This window comes from Paramisgurnus dabryanus, chromosome 22 (genome assembly GCF_030506205.2).
Source record: "Paramisgurnus dabryanus chromosome 22, PD_genome_1.1, whole genome shotgun sequence".
Taxonomy (NCBI): Eukaryota; Metazoa; Chordata; class Actinopteri; order Cypriniformes; family Cobitidae; genus Paramisgurnus; species Paramisgurnus dabryanus.
The window spans coordinates 19,092,497-19,110,507 of record NC_133358.1 but is presented as its reverse complement, the minus strand read 5'-3'; the positions used below and the strand labels follow the sequence as shown (position 1 = coordinate 19,110,507).

General features: G+C 36.4%; 1 protein-coding gene across 1 annotated transcript; it reads left to right on the top strand.

The window, feature by feature from the left end:
* The first annotated feature begins 723 nt into the window (after window positions 1-723).
* Window positions 724-16,410, top strand: tnfrsf11a (tumor necrosis factor receptor superfamily, member 11a, NFKB activator). Its single transcript, XM_065258079.1, has 10 exons — window positions 724-1,017; window positions 6,958-7,030; window positions 7,409-7,534; window positions 7,623-7,769; window positions 8,171-8,255; window positions 10,451-10,527; window positions 11,788-11,895; window positions 11,990-12,039; window positions 12,608-13,325; window positions 15,411-16,410. Exons 1-10 carry the CDS (start codon window positions 943-945, stop codon window positions 15,695-15,697), a joined length of 1,746 nt encoding a protein of 581 aa, XP_065114151.1. The 5' UTR covers window positions 724-942; the 3' UTR covers window positions 15,698-16,410.
* The last annotated feature ends 1,601 nt before the right edge of the window (window positions 16,411-18,011 follow it).

Here is an 18,011-nt window from a genome sequence, read left to right as displayed (position 1 = left end):
TGTGATTTAGACACTATTCTTTGAATTTGCAACAATTAAATTTATGATTCTGACTTCATTGAATGAACCACGCTCAATGCATGTAAGTTTTCTCACATGAACAATAGGTTATTTAATTATACTTTTGCGTTTACTATGTAGTACATTGTAGTATGTTATATCAACTAATCCAAGCCTCTGTAGTATTATCTAGTAAATTGATAGTAAATACATACTATATGGCCTACAATACTACAAGTACCAAGCTGTTGTAAATTGTTTGACCTTACCATAAATACTGTAGTAGGCTATACTCTTTATCAATTCACTACAGTACTGCAGAACACTGTAGTATACTTTAACAAAGTGTTTTAATACAGTATAGTACAATTTAGTATGACGTTTTACTGTGACTTTCATGTCAACATACGAAATATATGAATTTACAAAATGAAATATTTGCTATCTGTAGAATTGTTTTTCTAATTTAATTCACTCAAATGAATCATTTAAAAATATATTTTTCCATCATATACTGTTGTAAATATTTATTTTGTACATTTAAATATATTATGCGCTCCACCAACTGAGCTATAGGAACATTTTACTCAAAAATTACCGTTTAAATAATATTTTTTCAAACAATTGTAACAAAAGTAAACAACAGTGATGATGACCATCCAGGTGTTCGTATGAATACTTTGTTGAATGGGAGGAGCGTGTAAGAGACTGAGCAGCTCGCACATGACTGTAGTGCTGTGGAAAGACAGCGAGAGCGGCAGTCGAGGGGTGACTGAACATCATGGGACATGATCCATGAGACTGAAGCACAGCTGTGTGGAGCTTCATCATCTGCCTTTCATCTTTTACAACTGACACTGACAGCACAACTGCTCTGGACAATACATTTACACTGAAAAACTGAATCCAGTTTCGTCGGGGCGTCGTTTAAAGTTTCCAATAATGAGACTGAATTTTTCAGCCAGTTGGATATTTCAGGGATGGATCACGCACTTGGTTCTTGCACTATGCACACAGGTAGGTTGTTTGCGGTTGATAACTGATTGTAAACAAAGTACATAGTACAGTAGATCGCAAGCAGATGATGTTTTTGACTTCACGCTGCGCTGCGCAGACCGATCAGTTTATGACATCGAAGTACCGCGAGAGCGATTCTACAGAACAGCTGTCCAATCACGACTCTCGCGGCACTGCAATCATGCAGTGTCATCATAAGCTGACCGGTCTGCGCCGCGTGAAGTCAAGCACATCTTTTGTTTTGCAATTGCCATGTGGTTATTTTATATTAAATATTACTGTTTTGGTCATTTGGTTAGTTAGACATTTAAGTTGAGCGAAAAACATAAGTATTTTGGCGATGTTATTTTTGCACTGTTTAACGTTACTGGAAATACTCCTTCTCAATACCAATGCCAAACTCCGTTACACAATTCCCTTAATAAAAACCATGGTTTTATAGTTAAACTACAAGTAGCATGGTTATGCTACACCATGGGCGGAAATCCCGGGGGGGTCGGGGGGGACAGGACCCCCCCTATCTGAGGGTTGTCCCCCCTAAAATATCATTAGAATATGTGTATTGAAAATAATTTAATGATTTATAATACTTAAAATAGTTGTGTAAGAAGTGAAACAATACAAATGCAAACGGAGCAACAACAAAAAAACGTTTTAAACATTTTGATTCCCCCTCCCTTGCCTCACAGTGGTTTGGTCCACTGCCCGCGCCCCTTTTACCTCACCACCACACATTCCGGTGGTAGAGAAGTGTACGGAGCCGACGCGTTAATCAGCTATACAACGTTTCCCATCACTTATCAGTTTATCCTCATATGTTTTAAAACTGGACTATTTTGACATCTAAACATGAACATATTTTGTTTTCTGAGAACAGAAGCAGATAAACGATCAAGAAAACATTTTTATGCATTCATGCAGAGGTGAGGCAGAGCTGAAAGTAACAAATTACATTTACTCACCTGGCTGTAACTGAGTTTTTTGTGTACTTTTACTTTGAGTAGTTTTTAAAATCTGTACTTTACTTTTACTTAAGTATGTTTAAAGTATTGTAGGTTACTTCGCTACATGTTAAATCATATCCGTTACTGAGTAAAAATAAATAAAAAAGTAAGGTGATAAAGACGCGCCACGGTCGGATGATTGATTGATGGGCGGGGGAACGCGCAAAAAGAACCATGGAGAGGGACGAGACAGGCGCGGGCTAATGCAGACCCTCAATTCAATTCTTATGAAAGAAACCCCTGGCCTTTGACGCAAAGCGATTGTTTCATTCAGGTAGGGTTCGTGCTCTTGAGTACGGAGTTTGTGAATTGCCGACCGGGTTTTAACCGCTAATTTGCACGATGCGTTTTTAATACATGCGCATTATCTTCCGAGGTCTAGCAGCTTTGCGTCAAGTCAAACAACTTAAGAAGTCCTCGAGAATGCGCAGATCATTAGACATTGCAGAGAGAGAGAGAGAGCGAGCGCGCGAGAGAGATAGATTGAAAGACATCAGGTACACAGGTCTGGGAGCTAATAAACGTGTAAAGGATGTATAGTGTATAGCCATGGCACTCATCTCATTATATGCTCATTTATGTATATAGTTTAATAACAATGTATGTTACCAGCAATACATCAATTACAACCTTCATATAATGATTGTATTTAGCTGCTGACCTCATATTATTTTTGCTTCAAAAGTGCATAACTCACCTGTAAAAATCATTAAATAATTCCATAAATGTTTCTTAGTTATAAAAAAGCTTTTTATTTTATTAACATTTGTTATTGCACTTTAATTGTAGAGATGTTTACAATTAAAAACATAGTTTGAGATGTATATATCCTTCCTTTGTGAACTATACTAGAAACCTCTCCCCGCTGTAAAAAAGTAACTCTTAAAATTAAAATGACTTTTTACTTGAGTAGATTTTTAGACCAGTAACTTTACTTTTACTTAAGTAAAATATTATTAAAGTAACTTTACTTTTACTTAAGTAAAATATTATTAAAGTAACTTTACTTTTACTTAAGTAGCATATTATTAAAGTAACTTTACTATTACTTAAGTAGAAAATTTTATTAGCCTGCTCTTTTCACCTCTGCATTCATATGTATTAAAATTAAATTTGCGTCTGTTCATAGAGAAAGAGAAACGTTTTCTATCTGTACCCATTTCCTTGCAAGTACAATTTTGCCTGTATTATTGGTGTCCCCTTCAAAAATTGTTCTTGAAAAATTTTATGTTTATTGTCCCCCCCAACATTTAGATGAGATTTTCGCCCCTGACACCAATGAGACAATTTGTGGTTAGTTATTTGGGTTTACACATTAAACAAAAAAAGTGGTCACACAGCCAGTTTTATGTCAGGGATTTCAGCGGGAACAGTAAACGTTATGTGCGACATACATTAGATTTGCTGTGTCTCAAAGCCTAGTAAGCAAACAAGACTAGACAGCACTTCGGGGGCATCAGGTTCCCAATCGTTTTAAAGCTGCTATATGTAGTTTACTACGCTTATAGACGCAGTCATTGTCTTCTTTTGATGCAAGTACGTTAGTTTTTTGTGGTACACTTTTGAGGGGAACTCCATATGAATGCGAATGTCAATGAGATATGCTTCGTTCATGTTTTATGATAAAAAAAACATAAGTGACCTGCGCGTGGGCTTTTCCTGCAGAACAGCTGGAAGTTTTCCCCCAAATGTAAATGTGATCGTCATCTAATATAATCGATAAACTGTGCATAACAGGCAAGATTGCCTGCTTCCCTAAAATACAACTTTGGCAGCGTATTAGAAGATTTACATATGAGCTTTTTGATCTAGCCATAGCCATTAAGGCTTCCGTAGTTTTTCATGTCAACCTATTTTAAAACACTCTTATATTATTTTTTTACAACATGATGGATAATTATTTAAATTCTATATTTTTTTATGCAATTCTGTTTTTCTTTATATTTCTTGCATACCTTTTTATCAAGACATTTGCATTCATTCATTCATTCATTCGTTCATTTGTTCATGCATTCATTCATTTATTCAGGCAGACAGATACAGTAAATTAGTCTTCCAGCTGTCTAAGTTATCTAACGGTCTATCAGGTCAAAAGTGTAAACTTGTTTTTTGTTGCATCACATGCATGTCTGAGCTTGCCAAGGTGTAAGAATTATAAAGGACAATGTGTGTGTATCTCAAAACTTGATTCTAAAAACATTAAACATTTTCTTTCTACTTTCAATTATAAGTAAATATAGTTAGTGTATTCTTCAGGTAACTGACTTTAAATGGCTTGCCAAGTTTGTGGTGTGCTTGTTTACCTAACACAGCTTAAAGCTATATTGCATATAACATAGGTTAACAGAAAGAAAAAAATCACAGCTGTAATTCTATTTAAACAATTTATTAGTACATCATTTAGGTATAGTTAAGGTAGTATGCAAAACTATACTTGTGGCATTATTTCTGCCAATTTATTATACCAATGCATTTCTAGTCAATGAGCTAAGCCTAAAATCATTAAACTTGCAGCTGAACATCCGTACACACTGCTAAACATAGTGATGTTCAGTGAGAAAAAGACATCTTGTGTCCGTTGCATATTTTCTAACATAGGCTATAATTTTTTTCAGGGCGTATCTGACCATGATCTTATATATATAGTCAATGAAAATATGTCGTGTCCCTTGAGCTTGCACTTATGTTCATATGGAGAGGGATCAGGAATGATTTCTGGACATTCCCGTTGGTTTCCTGTGTTTTCTTCTCATACATCCATCAAAAAGATGTTGGGTCTTTTTGTATGGCAAGACAAACCCTTACAATCAAACCCGTTGACTATGTGCAAAGTCCTAACAAAAACTAAGTGAATGCATTGTTTTTAAATAATCAGTTTCAAATAGTCGTGATAAAATATTTTTTTATCCTTAAATTTCATAAGAAGCACTGCAAATATTAATTTGAATACCAAAATAATCCACAGGCCTCACAGTCGGTTTTATAATTTGAATAAAATTGTTTTTTCCCTGTTTTTTGTTGTTGATACACTAAGCTTGACAAATTACTTGTTTAGGCAAAGGTTATATCATTTTCATCAAATCTGATAAAGAAGTCCTTCCTTGTGAATTTCCATGATACACAAGAATTTTTCCCTTTGAGGTGATGGTTAAATCCACTGATCCATGAACGATCCCATGAAACGGGAATAAGACTGGATGTGATCATAGGAAAATGTTTGCTTCTGCTTTTTACGTTTAAGGGGCATTGTTTTTATCGTTCATAAATCATGTTCATTTTTCTCATTTTAAAATACAGCCTGTTTTTTGTGTATGTTGGCTGGAATACAAATATTTAAGCATTACCTGTGGTGCTGATTTTAATACATGTACATTTTTACTATGCTCTGCAAAAAGAAATTGTAGTATTTTCAAATGGTGCACAAAGAAAAATTTACTATTTCAGCCAAGTCTTTTCTACAACCCTGAGGCCCTCACCTCCACCAAGAGGCCAATATGCTGAGCTTGGCACTATTTTCTTTTCATGTTGTCTTTTATATGAGTGACTACTGGCTTTTCTCATATTTGCACTAAATTAGAGGATTGAGTTTAATTTTGCCCTGCTGTTAAACCGTGGAATGCATTTGTGGTATCTGAAGGGATGTGGGTGGTGTTTTGTGCTTTATTTTCTTTTTTCTTCTTACATACTGCTGTGAGTGGAGTAATATCACCCATTATACACTTTCCCACTTTTACTCTCTCTATTCTTTCCTGATGTTTTTAACACTTAGATGAACCTTATGTATTAAGATTATAATTATGCCCACAGGAATTGGGTCCGCATGCCATACTTTTTTGGGTTATTTTTTGTTATTTTGTGTTGCTTTACAATCAGAAACAGACGATACCAAAGACTATTTAAAACCATAAGCCACAATTAAATGTATAAAATGTCATGGTGTTAGATAATGAAATATCAAACCAAGTGGTGTTTTATTTAAAAAAAACAGGACAAAAATATTTGACAAAAATACATTTGTACTCTTGAGATGCACCGATATGAAAATTTCCACCAATATTAATAGCCAATTTTTTTTGTCTGATATCTGCCGATACCGATAGTTTAGTGGTTATATTAAGTTGCATTAACTAAATTCAGAAGATTACATTTTCTTCATATAATGACCATCAAACTAGTGATGTTTCTTTACATTTTCTATACACAAAGCTCAAATTCATTGCATTTTCCTTTTCTCATTTGATTGACAGGATATATCGGCCATGACTATTGGCTGTTTTTAAACTATCGATACCGATTATTGGCCGATATACCGTTGTATCTCTAATTTGGTTGTATTCGGGGAGGAAACTGACCTCATAAAACCACTAAAATTACTGTGGGACCATATGGCTTAAAGTAATTGCAAACATCAGTAAGAAAATTTCCAGCTGTTGTTTGATCTTACTTATGTGTGTTTGTACTGCAGCAAACATATGTGGCCCAGTCTGTGAAAACCCAGCTACTGTATAAGTCTTTTTTGCGATTTACTGTACTGTTTTCCACACCAAATCATCATCATGCCACATTCTTTGAAATTATAATATTGTATAATATTGACTGAGTAAGGTCATGCCAAAATTGAACTTAATGTAAAATCAATTTTTGATGCTCCCAATTCAGAATTAAATTATAAGACTGGATTTTATAGGCAGGGTGAGGGCACAAAGAAGATTTGGATATTCCGATGACATTTGATTTGACCTATAACCTGATATTTTGCTATCTGGTGGTTTCAGCCATACTAAAACCATGCAAATATGGATACACATCTATATTTAAATCTTGGTGGGTCTTATCACTGATGCAGAAAAATTCCCTGCAATGTCTATCATACTCTTATGTTTCTAGTAATGATGTGGCATGTTGCTGTATAACGTTTGTGTTACATTTGTTTCAGACAGGATTGGCCGTAAACTGTGATCAAGACGAGTATGAGCAGAAAGGGTTGTGCTGCAAAAAATGTAAACAAGGTGGGTACAGTATTAATTCATATGTACCAGATAATTGTATTGTTGATAAGACTCTTACCCAAACTTTCCATTGGTAGTGGTTTGTAAATGTTGCGTCACTTGCGTGTGAAGGGTCCGGTTTAAATAGATATAAACCACTACTGCCCATTTTCCATATTGAAAAGCAGAAGAAGAAGAGAAAAAGGAAGAGGTCCACAAACACCCACGTGATCTATAACCTAAAATGACTTTAAAAAAACTTGCAGATTTCTATGTCTTGCAATGTTAATGTATTAGCCAAAAATAAGCTAATCCCCATAACTGAAACCACAGACTAATTAATGAGATCTGTTCTTAATTATGTCTTTAATTGATTGCCAAAACTTCTTTTGAATGCAGGGCAATATGTTTCCGAGCATTGCACTGCCACCTCAGACACAGTCTGCCACTACTGTGGTCTTGATGAGTACCAGCCGGACATCAGCAGTGACACGAAATGCATCCCTCAGAAGTTTTGTGATGAGGGTCAGTTATGAATCATCACTTGATCTTTTCGCATGATGTATCCTGTTTACTTCTGCAATGTTGATTTTTTTAATCTATCTAATTACAGGTAAAGGTTTCAACCGTACTCGTCCACACAACCGCACAGCGGCCGTACCCTGTCGGTGCAAACAGGGTTTCCACTGTTCTGTGTACAACTGCGAGTTTTGCGAGCCGATTGAGAAATGCCCTCCAGGAGAAGGTGTTGTGAGAGATGGTAAGTGCCTGTTGTGACTCAACACACTTAACACAGACAATTGCTTGTGGGCTCAAACTGTAATTTAATTCTTATATAAAGGAATATTGAATAAACAGTGTTTCAGCTTTTGGAGGTTTGGAAACCTGTTTGTCTAGCGGTTTAAAGGAGAGTTCATTAATCGTTAGGCATTTATTTTGCTTCTTCTATCAAAATACTAAAATGTCTTTAAAATGAATGCAGCTGAACTCATAACTGAAAGTGCAGAACATTTGTGGCTCTTTCAGCTGTGTGGTCTGACCAGAAGCTTTAGTGCCAGATGGAAAGAAACATTATTATCACTGAATTGGACTTGGAGTGCATCTGCATCTTTAATTTTAGAACAATTTTGTCTAAATGATTTCTATTTCTCTTTATTTAAGAAACAACAGACAGAGCGTCCTGTGCACCATGTCAGTATGGATTTTCAGATTCATTGTCAATTGAAGCCTGCAAGAAATGGACAGAGTGAGTATCTCTGAAAATTTGCGATGCACCAATATAAAATTTTGTGTGCTGATACCGATATTCGATTGTTTGGAATGACCTCTACTAATACCGATAGTTTTTCCCTTTTTTTTACTTTTTTGTTTTCAAACAGATGTCCGATAGTGCTGTTATCTACCGATACCGATTATAGGTCGATATATCGGTGCGTCCCTACTAAAAAAAAATAACCATTAGATATTGTCCGTTGAAGACTGCCAGAAAATGGACAGACTAAGTATCTCTGAAAATTAGGGATGTGCTGATACCGATATTCGAATGCTTGGAATGACCGATAGATACCGATAGTTTTGCACCTCTTACTACTTGTTTCAAAGTATTATGTCATTTTTCCACTCCATTTGATTGCCAGGATATAATCTGTTATGATCGTCAGCTGTTTTTAATCAATCAGCTGATGTATGATAAGGCTTTTATCTGCCGATACCGATTATAGGCCGATACTGGTGAATCCCTACTGAAAATAATCATTAGAAAATTGAAGCCTGCAAGAAATTAAGTGTCTCTGAAAATTAGGGATGTGCTGACCAAATATCTGAGCTGATACCGATATTCGATTGCTTAGAATGATCTTTACTCATACAGATGGATATTGATATTTTTGCACTTTTTACTCAAAATATTATGCCATGTTTCCATACCATTTTATTGCCAGGATAAAATCTGCCCTGATCCGTGGGCTGTTTTCAAACATTCGTCTGATGTTCGATAGTGCTATTATCTGCCGAAACCGATTAAAGGCCGATATATCGGTACATCCCTACTTAAAAAAATAACAATTACAAATTGTCAGTTGAAGCCTGCAAGGAAATGGACAGACTGACTATCTCTGAAAATTAGGGATGTGCCGATACAAAATTTCTGTGCTGATACCGATATTCGATTGCTTGGAATGATCTCTACTTATTCTGATGGATATTGATAGTTTTGCACTTTTTACTCCTTGTTTCAAAGTATTATGCAATGTTTCCATCCCATTTCATTGCCAGGATATAATTGCCCTGATCGTGGGCTGTTTTCAAACAGTCGTCTGATGTCCGATAGTGCTATTATCTGCCGATACCGATTATAGGCCGATATATTAGTGCATCCCTACTTAAAAAAATAACAATTAGAAATTGTCAGTTGAAGCCTGCAAAAAAATTGACAGACTGAGTATCTCTGACAATTAGGGATGTGCCGATACAAAATTTCTGTACTGTTATCGATATTTGATTGCTTGAAATGACCTCTACTGATACCGATAATTACCGATAGTTTTGCACCTCTTACTCCTTGTTCCAAAGTATTATGTCATTTTTCCACCCCATTTGATTGTCAAGGATATAATCTGTTCTGATCGTCAGCTGTTTTTAAACAATCGGCTGATGTACGATAATGCTTTTTTCTGCCCATATCGATTATAGGCCAATATATCGGTGCATTCCTACTTAAAAAATAACCATTCGAAATTGTCAATTGAAGCCTGCAGGAAATGTGTAGTGAGTGTCTCTGAAAATTAGGGATGTGCTGATGTACGATAATGCTTTTATTTGCTGATATCTTTTATAGACCGGATACCGATATTCAGTTGCTAGAATGATCTACTTATATTGATAGATATTGATAGTTTTGTGCTTATTACTACTTGTTTCAAAGTATTATGCCATGTTTCCATCCTCTTTGATTGCCAGGATATAATCTGCCCTAATCGTCGGCTGTTTTCAAACAATCGGTCGATATCCAATTATGCATTTATCTGCCGATACAGATTATAGGCGCATAAATCGGTGCTCTTCTTGATTTAAAAAACTCAATACAATAACAACTTCACATGTTTAACAACAGTTGGGAGTGTATGCCACAAAGATGCTTGTTCTCTGACTCACACACGCATATTTGCTCCTTAACCAAACTCAAAGTCACAGCTCTCCTTCTCACGGGCACTCTGTTTGTCTGGACAAGGCCTCGGTAATGCTCAGTCATTTTTTAAAGCCCCCGCAGTCTTACCGCACTGTGGTATTATGATTAATTACTCCACCACTTCCTTTAGAAAGATCCCATTTTCTTTGCGCTTTGTTGTTTGTTTGCAGTTACTTTTAGCAGAGAAAATTGAGATTGATCAAGTGACCAGGCTTTCGAGTCGCCATGTGTTAATGTGTCTAATTCCCTTACAGCTGCAAGGCCATTGGCAAGACTGAGAAGCAGCCAGGAAGCACCACGACAGATGTGGTGTGTGGACTTCATTCCCCCGGTAGGTTGTATAACATGTTTACGTGTGACCTCAGGAAATGTACGGATATTGAAATCATTTGTATTATGTCATTTCAAGAGCGCAGACTGTGGTACTTGCTATTAGATGGATTCAGATATGTGTGGAATATACTATGTGTGTTAGATGAACCAGGAAATATCACAACATTTTAAATATGATTCCAGGCTGGAAATGTTAAGAAAATAAATAATCTCTCATGGAATTTTCTGTAACATTCCTGTTTCCCTTATTTTGCATTTTGTTTAGTCCCTTGGCATTGCAACAGTTATCAATAAAAAAAATTCAGGCTTTACATTATTGTATACAGGGTTCCCACGGGTCCTTGAAAACTTAAATGCTTATATCTTTTGTATGCAAATGTTGATTCATACCAAAATGTTTTTTTGCATAGCTATGTTTGACAAATGAAAATGTCTCTGGTTACGTATGTAACTGTTGTTTCCTGAGAAGGGAACGAGACGCTGCGTCTTCCTTGCCAAACTTCCTGCATCCCTGTAACGCCGTCTTTGGCAATATTTCAAATAGCGGTATACTTCCTGGCTCCCGTGTCACCCTGTCTTTGTCGTCAAGCGTCACCATTGGTTGAATTTGATATACACATTCAGACGCACTTACCCTTGGAGGCGTCCCCAAAGTGTCACCGCATTGGCGCAGCGCGAGTTCCCTCGAAAGGGAACTGTAGCAGTGTATCTTTAAAGGTAACACAATGTAACCTTGCTCTCACTTAAAATGTGTCCCCATGTTTAGTCCTTGAATTTGAGGGTATTGGTCCTGGAAAGTCTTTGAAAGATCCTTGAATTTGAAGTTAACTAAGGTGTGGGAACCCTGTGTACAGTAGTACATTTATACATTTATACATTTTGCATACGTTTTTATCAAAGCGACTTACAGTGCATTTAAGATATAGATTTAGTCATTACACAAGTTCCCTGGGATTGCAGAAACTCATTGGTCAAAAATGTGGGAAGCTGGAATTTTGTTGGATGGTGTTGAATGTCTAATACAATTATTTTGGCTGTTGCTCAAGATGTTTTGTCACTCATCCAAATGGCTTCGTTAGATGTGATTGTGCAACAATGTGCAAAACTCAGACCAGACACTATGATGACCTTCATAAATTGAGAAAATTATTATTTTATTTTATTATTTTATAATAATAAAATGATTTATTATTTTAAATTCTCTGGTCATTCATCATCACTATCCGATGGTTCTCATCTACATACTTTACTCTTTCAGGTCATTTGACACCCTGGGTAGTGGTGGCCATCCTCTCTGTCATCATAGTGATATCTCTGGTTGTGCTTTTCCTGTTCTGCTGTAAGGATAAAATGAACTTCCTCTCGGGTAAATTTTATTCTGCATTAAATTAGTTTATAACACTTTGAGATAGATTCTTGTCTCTATGTTGTGGATTAAAGCTTTTTCTTTGACACCCCAGTAAATCTTCGCACATGTGTCCAAAACCTGAAAGGAAGCAGAAGTCAACAAGTAAGTATGAATGTTAAATGTCTTTATAAAAAAAAAACATTTATCCGATAAATTATTAAAATCATGCTTAGGGCTGTCACAACGATCAAATAATCATCTCATCGTGATTGTTTGACCTCATCGCAATGATTTCAGATCACCACAATGATTGCACATCTCTCTAAAAACACAAGGGGGAGCTGCAGCACCTGTTTAAAGGAGACAGTATCAGATTACTGTGTTATGTATATTAGTATTTACTGCCAGGTAAAAAGATTTTATTTAAATAATCACAACAATGTGTGAAATTTTTTTCATGAACAATAAAAAAAAATATGAGAATTAAATGTCAAAGCAACAAACAGACAATTAATTGTCATAATCGCCACAATCAGCCAAATTTCATAATCGTGACAGCCCTAGCTGGGATACCAGAATCATCAGGTTTTGCATAGATTTGAGTTCATACTACAGTTGTACTCAGACGTTTGGCCCTGCTGTCTATTATATACAGGAACCACTGTCGTAGCAGAGCTTATCTCCCTAATTTAAAAAGAGTTACATCTTTGTTTATGTTTCTTTTCCCTAGGAGACTGTGATACCGTCACCCCACCTTCCTAACAGTCTACAAACCTGCCCTCTGATTTGCCCAGACTCCCTAATCATGTGTCCCAGCACCACATTGACCATTACAGATGAAACCTCTACTAGCACAGACCAGGAACAAGTCCAGGACCAAGCTGACGCATCATCAGGGAGCTCCTGTGAAGATTCCGGAAGTGGACCTGCGTCCCCGCTGTCGGGCAGCTCCTGCAGCTGCGTCCTTTCCAAGGAACCCATCGAGGTTGGCGAAAACGAGGACTGCAGTCAACTCATACCCACAGGCCCCGCGACGTGTTGCTCTTGCAGGACAGGAGATGCCGTCGATACCTCAGCAGAAAACGTTCAAGTGATCAGTTTAAAAGAGCCTCTGTTGTGTGAAAACTGCTCTTCTGAAGGTCTGCCCGCTTGCGCCGGCAGTGCCGATTACGTAGATCTGCACCGTTCCCAGGAACTCTACTCCGCTGGGAAGGAAGCCATGTCGGAGATAAGAGGTTTTTACGACGACAGGGGTCAGGTCGAGGGGCAGTACAGACAAAATGAACCCTGTTGCTGCAGCATAGACTCCACCACCATTCCACCCTTGCCATCGGTGAGCACTAATGATCAGGGCCTCTCGCTGATCGACAGCAATGACAACAAACTGTCCGACCCGGATGCAGACGCAGAGTACCAGAACCGGTGCTCAGAGGCGGCTCTCACATCTGGTAAAAAACACACATTCCTAAAAAGTTCAAGTTTAGGTATTTTTTAAGTATTGCTTCATACTGCAAACCATGGAAACCAAACCCACATTTACCAGCAAGCGTTTTCCAATCGGAAAATATGATGAAAGACTGGAAGATTAAAAGTCACATTACTGTAATAGGTGGATAGTAATGCAAGGTGTGTAGCAGTAATTTGATTATGCAACATAGGCACCGCCTGTTTTTTTTTTCATATATTCAGTGCTATGCAAAAGCCAACACGCCACTATTAGACTTGTGGTTTTTGCAATGACAATTTATAATTATTTCTGAAAAACAGAATAAAATGATGAGCTAAACTGTCCTTAGGGAGCAATAAAGTCATCTTGACAATACTGTACATACCTGTAGTTTTTGCAAATTACTTTTATCTGCCAAATGTATTAATATATCAATATGGAAGCACAAGAAATAGTTTATTTGTGTTATTCACAATAACATGACCACAGTCAAAGTACTAAATAAAGTGTGACCATCATCTTTTTGTATTATTAATTGGATCAAGCACATTCAGGTCATGTCCATTCCAGTAAGTAGTGTTTGTGAAAATATGGCAGACAGCCACTGCAAAGAGTGGGTGTAGGGTTACTTTTAAACCAGCTGTAAATGACTAAAAGATGTGTGAAATGTGAGTCATTGATAGTCTGTTTGTCTAGAATATGTATGTTGTGAAAAAAGGAACCGCTCAGTCAGCTTATGTTCAAGTTTGCAGTGGAAGGAAACAGTTGAACATATATATAATATAATATTCATATTATAATAATATTTTAGGTTCATTAGATTGCAGATTTGTGACCCTGCCTATAAAATCCAGGCTAAAGTCTCATTTTAAAGGGATAGTTTGGACAAAAATGATATTAAACCCATGATTTACTCACCCCCAAGCTGTCCGAGTTGCACATGTCCATCGTTTTTCAGACAAACACATTTTAGGATTTTTAGAAAATGTTTTAGATCTTTCAGTTGATTAAATGTAATGTTAGGGGGTCCACGACCTTCAAGTCCAAAAAAAGTGCGTCCATCCTTCACAAATTAAATCCAAACAGCTTCAGGATGATAAACAAAGGTCTTCTGAGGGTAATCCGTGCGGTGTTGTTGTAGAAATATCCATATTTAAAACTTTATTAACGAAAATAAATACCTTCCGGAAGCGCCGCCATCTTAGTCGCGTCCGCATTCAGGATGAGAGCTTACGCAGCCTACGGAGGTTACTCTGCTGCTGCTCTGTGCCCCCGCCCTCCGAATTTGTCATACGTCACTAAGAAAAGTGCGTACACTAAGATGGCGGCGCTACGGGAAGGTATTTATTTTCGTTAATACATTTTTAAATATGGATATTTCTACAACAACACCGCATGGATTACCTTCAGAAGACCTTTGTTTATCATCCTGGAGCCGTTTGGATTTAATTTGTGAAGGATGGACGCACTTTTTTTGGACTTGAAGGTTGTGGACTATGGGTGGACCTCGTAACATTACATTTAATCAACTGAAAGATCTAAAATATTTTCTAAAATATCCGAAAATGTGTTTGTCTGAAAAACGATGCAACTCGGCCAGCTTGGGGGTGAGTAAATCATGGGTTTAATATCGTTTTTGGCCGAACTATCCCTTTAAGATAATCAAAGTTTGATTTCAGTCTTTGACAAAACCTTACTCAGTCAATATAAAAAATATCAAGGTTATATTTTCATACAATGTTTTTTACATTATGTAACAAAAAATTACTTTAGCTGGGTTTTCACACGCAGGGTCACATTTTTTACACTAGGCTACTGTTTGTAAAATAATTGTGCAGATTTTTAAACAGCATACTGTATAAACAGCTTCCTTAAATGATTGAATAACATGCATTTGGTTACAATAACATGCAACATGTTTAGCCATCCAAATACGTTTGCCTGTTCCCACCGGACGTAAATAGATTCAGGTTTGATGGTTTAAGTTTGCCTACAGGAAAGGAACAAATTTTTAGTTCGTGGAAATATTGCATTTTCTATTTCTGCTCTGATCCGCTAACACCGATGTTTTGCCCTTTTTCGGCAGGTCAGGTGACGGGAAACAACAACACTACTTTTATTTCCAGCGGGCAGGTAATGAACTTTAGTGGTGAGGTCATTGTGGTTTACGTCAGTCAGACGTCACTGGGTAGCGGAGGGACATCGGAGGAACCCTTCAGTTGTCCGGTTCAGGAAGAATCGAACGATGACAGCTTTCAAAGTGACCCTAAATCCACCACGAGCACATTGGCACAGGGCAAGAACGGGGTCGGGCCTTCACAGAGACATCTACCTGTACAGGAAGTGACCAATGATTGGTCTCTCCAAAAGTAAAGGTGCCAAAAAAACCAGGACTGGATTTGATTTTTGTTGTATCATTTTTGATTATCCATTTGGCGTATTGACAGCACTTAATGTACAGCGACCAAAGTGTAATTTCATGAAAAATGCTATGCATTTGTTGAGCTATGTATTTATATCATATAAATTGGGTACTTAGTAAGCATTGATGTTAGTGGAGCATGTGTTAATGATTTGATGACGGTGAAAGTCAAGAACGTTGACCCGAGAATGCTTCATTTTTTAAACAAACTCTGTGTTCAAAAGCTAGTTAAAGAGTGGCTTGGTGCGACCGTAAGCCAAACCCGGGCCAAACACAATGATGTCAAAGCCAGAGAAAGCCACCAGAACAAAAGCATGGACTCGCTTTCTCTGCCTTTTCTGAAATTGAGTGAAATTGAACCGTACCTCATTGCGAGAAGCATTTTAGGGGGAATGTTCAAGCGGAGAACAGTTTTAAAAGCTACAGGGATAATATGTCTACATTTAAACTTTAATTTGTAAATGTTCAATCATTTTTTTGTTGTTATTTATCGTGCCATTTTGTGCCGCTGACCTGACAAGTCTGTCTGACTGGAGCAGAAAAAGATAATGTAATCGTGGATGTTATTTACAAGCATTAAAATGTATATAGTGATTGAAAGCTAATGTTCTGTGATTTTTTATGAATCCACCTTTTACTGTAAATAAAGCTTGTTTGTATGAAATCCTTTCTTTTAAATGAGCATGTTGGAATGAAAGAGCTACTCAGTTTGGCTATAAGCGATGTTTATTGCTTGCATATATGTGGTAAAACCTCAGTTTTTGAGCAAAACCTATGTTGACACAACAGCTTAAATATAGCAGTCAATTGCTACCAGCTGTCAAGCCCAATGCAAACATATCCTCGCAAATAGAGTTTAGGCACATAAGGTGATCATTTTACCAAAGTCTGCTGGATGTTTAGCTGTGATTGGAATAATGACTGATGTTGGGATGGTCTTTTGGGAACAAGAAAAACTGAGAATTCTGTCTTGTCTGCTAAAACAGGAAGTTATGGCTGATCTTAATGTGGTTCTGCATGGAGCCTTCAAGTCATTTGGTTACTCGTGACTAGAATGTAGTATACTTCTGGTGCCATCTAGTGAACTACTTGTGTAATGAGATCAGTTTCCAAACTTCAGAGGGGAAATACATATACTTATGAACAAACATATCGAAAGCTTCAAGGTCCTTATGTTTTTGTTGTGTTAGTTTCTATGCACAGAATGATCAACCTATATGATTTGTACGGGTTTAATTTGAACTATGTGCAGTAAAATCAACTTTACCAGAATATAATTTGCAAAGTTTATGATAAATATTTTAATGCATATAAATGTATTTTATATAAATGTATAACAATGCATATTATTTACACATGACAGCAAAGTATGAATTTTGCCATATAGCCTCATGAGGTTTATGAGGCCTTAAGAGCCCTAATATGTGACTGACCACAAAACCAGCATTAAGGGTTAATTTCTTAAAATTGAGATTTAAACATCATCTAAAAGCTAAATAAATACGTTTTCTACTGATCTATGGTTTGTTATGATAACTATATGAGAATCTGGAATCTGAGAGTGCCAAAAATGTAAAAATAATTAATCCCCTTTAAAGTTGTCCAAATGAAATCTTTAGCAACACATTATTATTTATGATAGAAAATGTTAAAAATATCTTAATGAAACATGATCTTTACTTCATATACACTGCAAAAAATGATTTTCAAGAAAAAAATTCTTAGTATTTTTGTCTTGTTTTCAGTAAAAATATCTAAAAATTCTTAAATTAAGATGCTTTTTCTTGATGAGCAAAACACCATAAGAAAATAAGTCTAGTTTTTAGACCCAAAAATATCAAATGTAAGTAATTGGGTGCATAAAACAAATAAAAAAATCTGCCAATGGGGTAAGTAAAAAATCTTGAACAATTTTCTAAAACATTAAATTCAAGAAAAATTTGCTTACCCCATTGGTTTTTTTTTATGCACAAAATCACTTAAATTTGATATTTTTGGTCTAAAAACTAGACTTATTTTCTTGGGTTGTTTTGCTCATCAAGAAAAAGCATCTTAATTTAAGGATTTTTAGATATTTTTACTGAAAACAAGACAAAAATACTAAGAATTTTTTTCTTGAAAATCATTTTCATGAAACTATGATTATTGGCATCATTTTGACCCATACATTGCAAAAAATGACTTTCTTGCTTACTATTTTTGTCTTGTTTTCAGTAGAAATGTCTTGATGAGCAAAATGACGTAAGAAAATAAGTCGTTTATAGA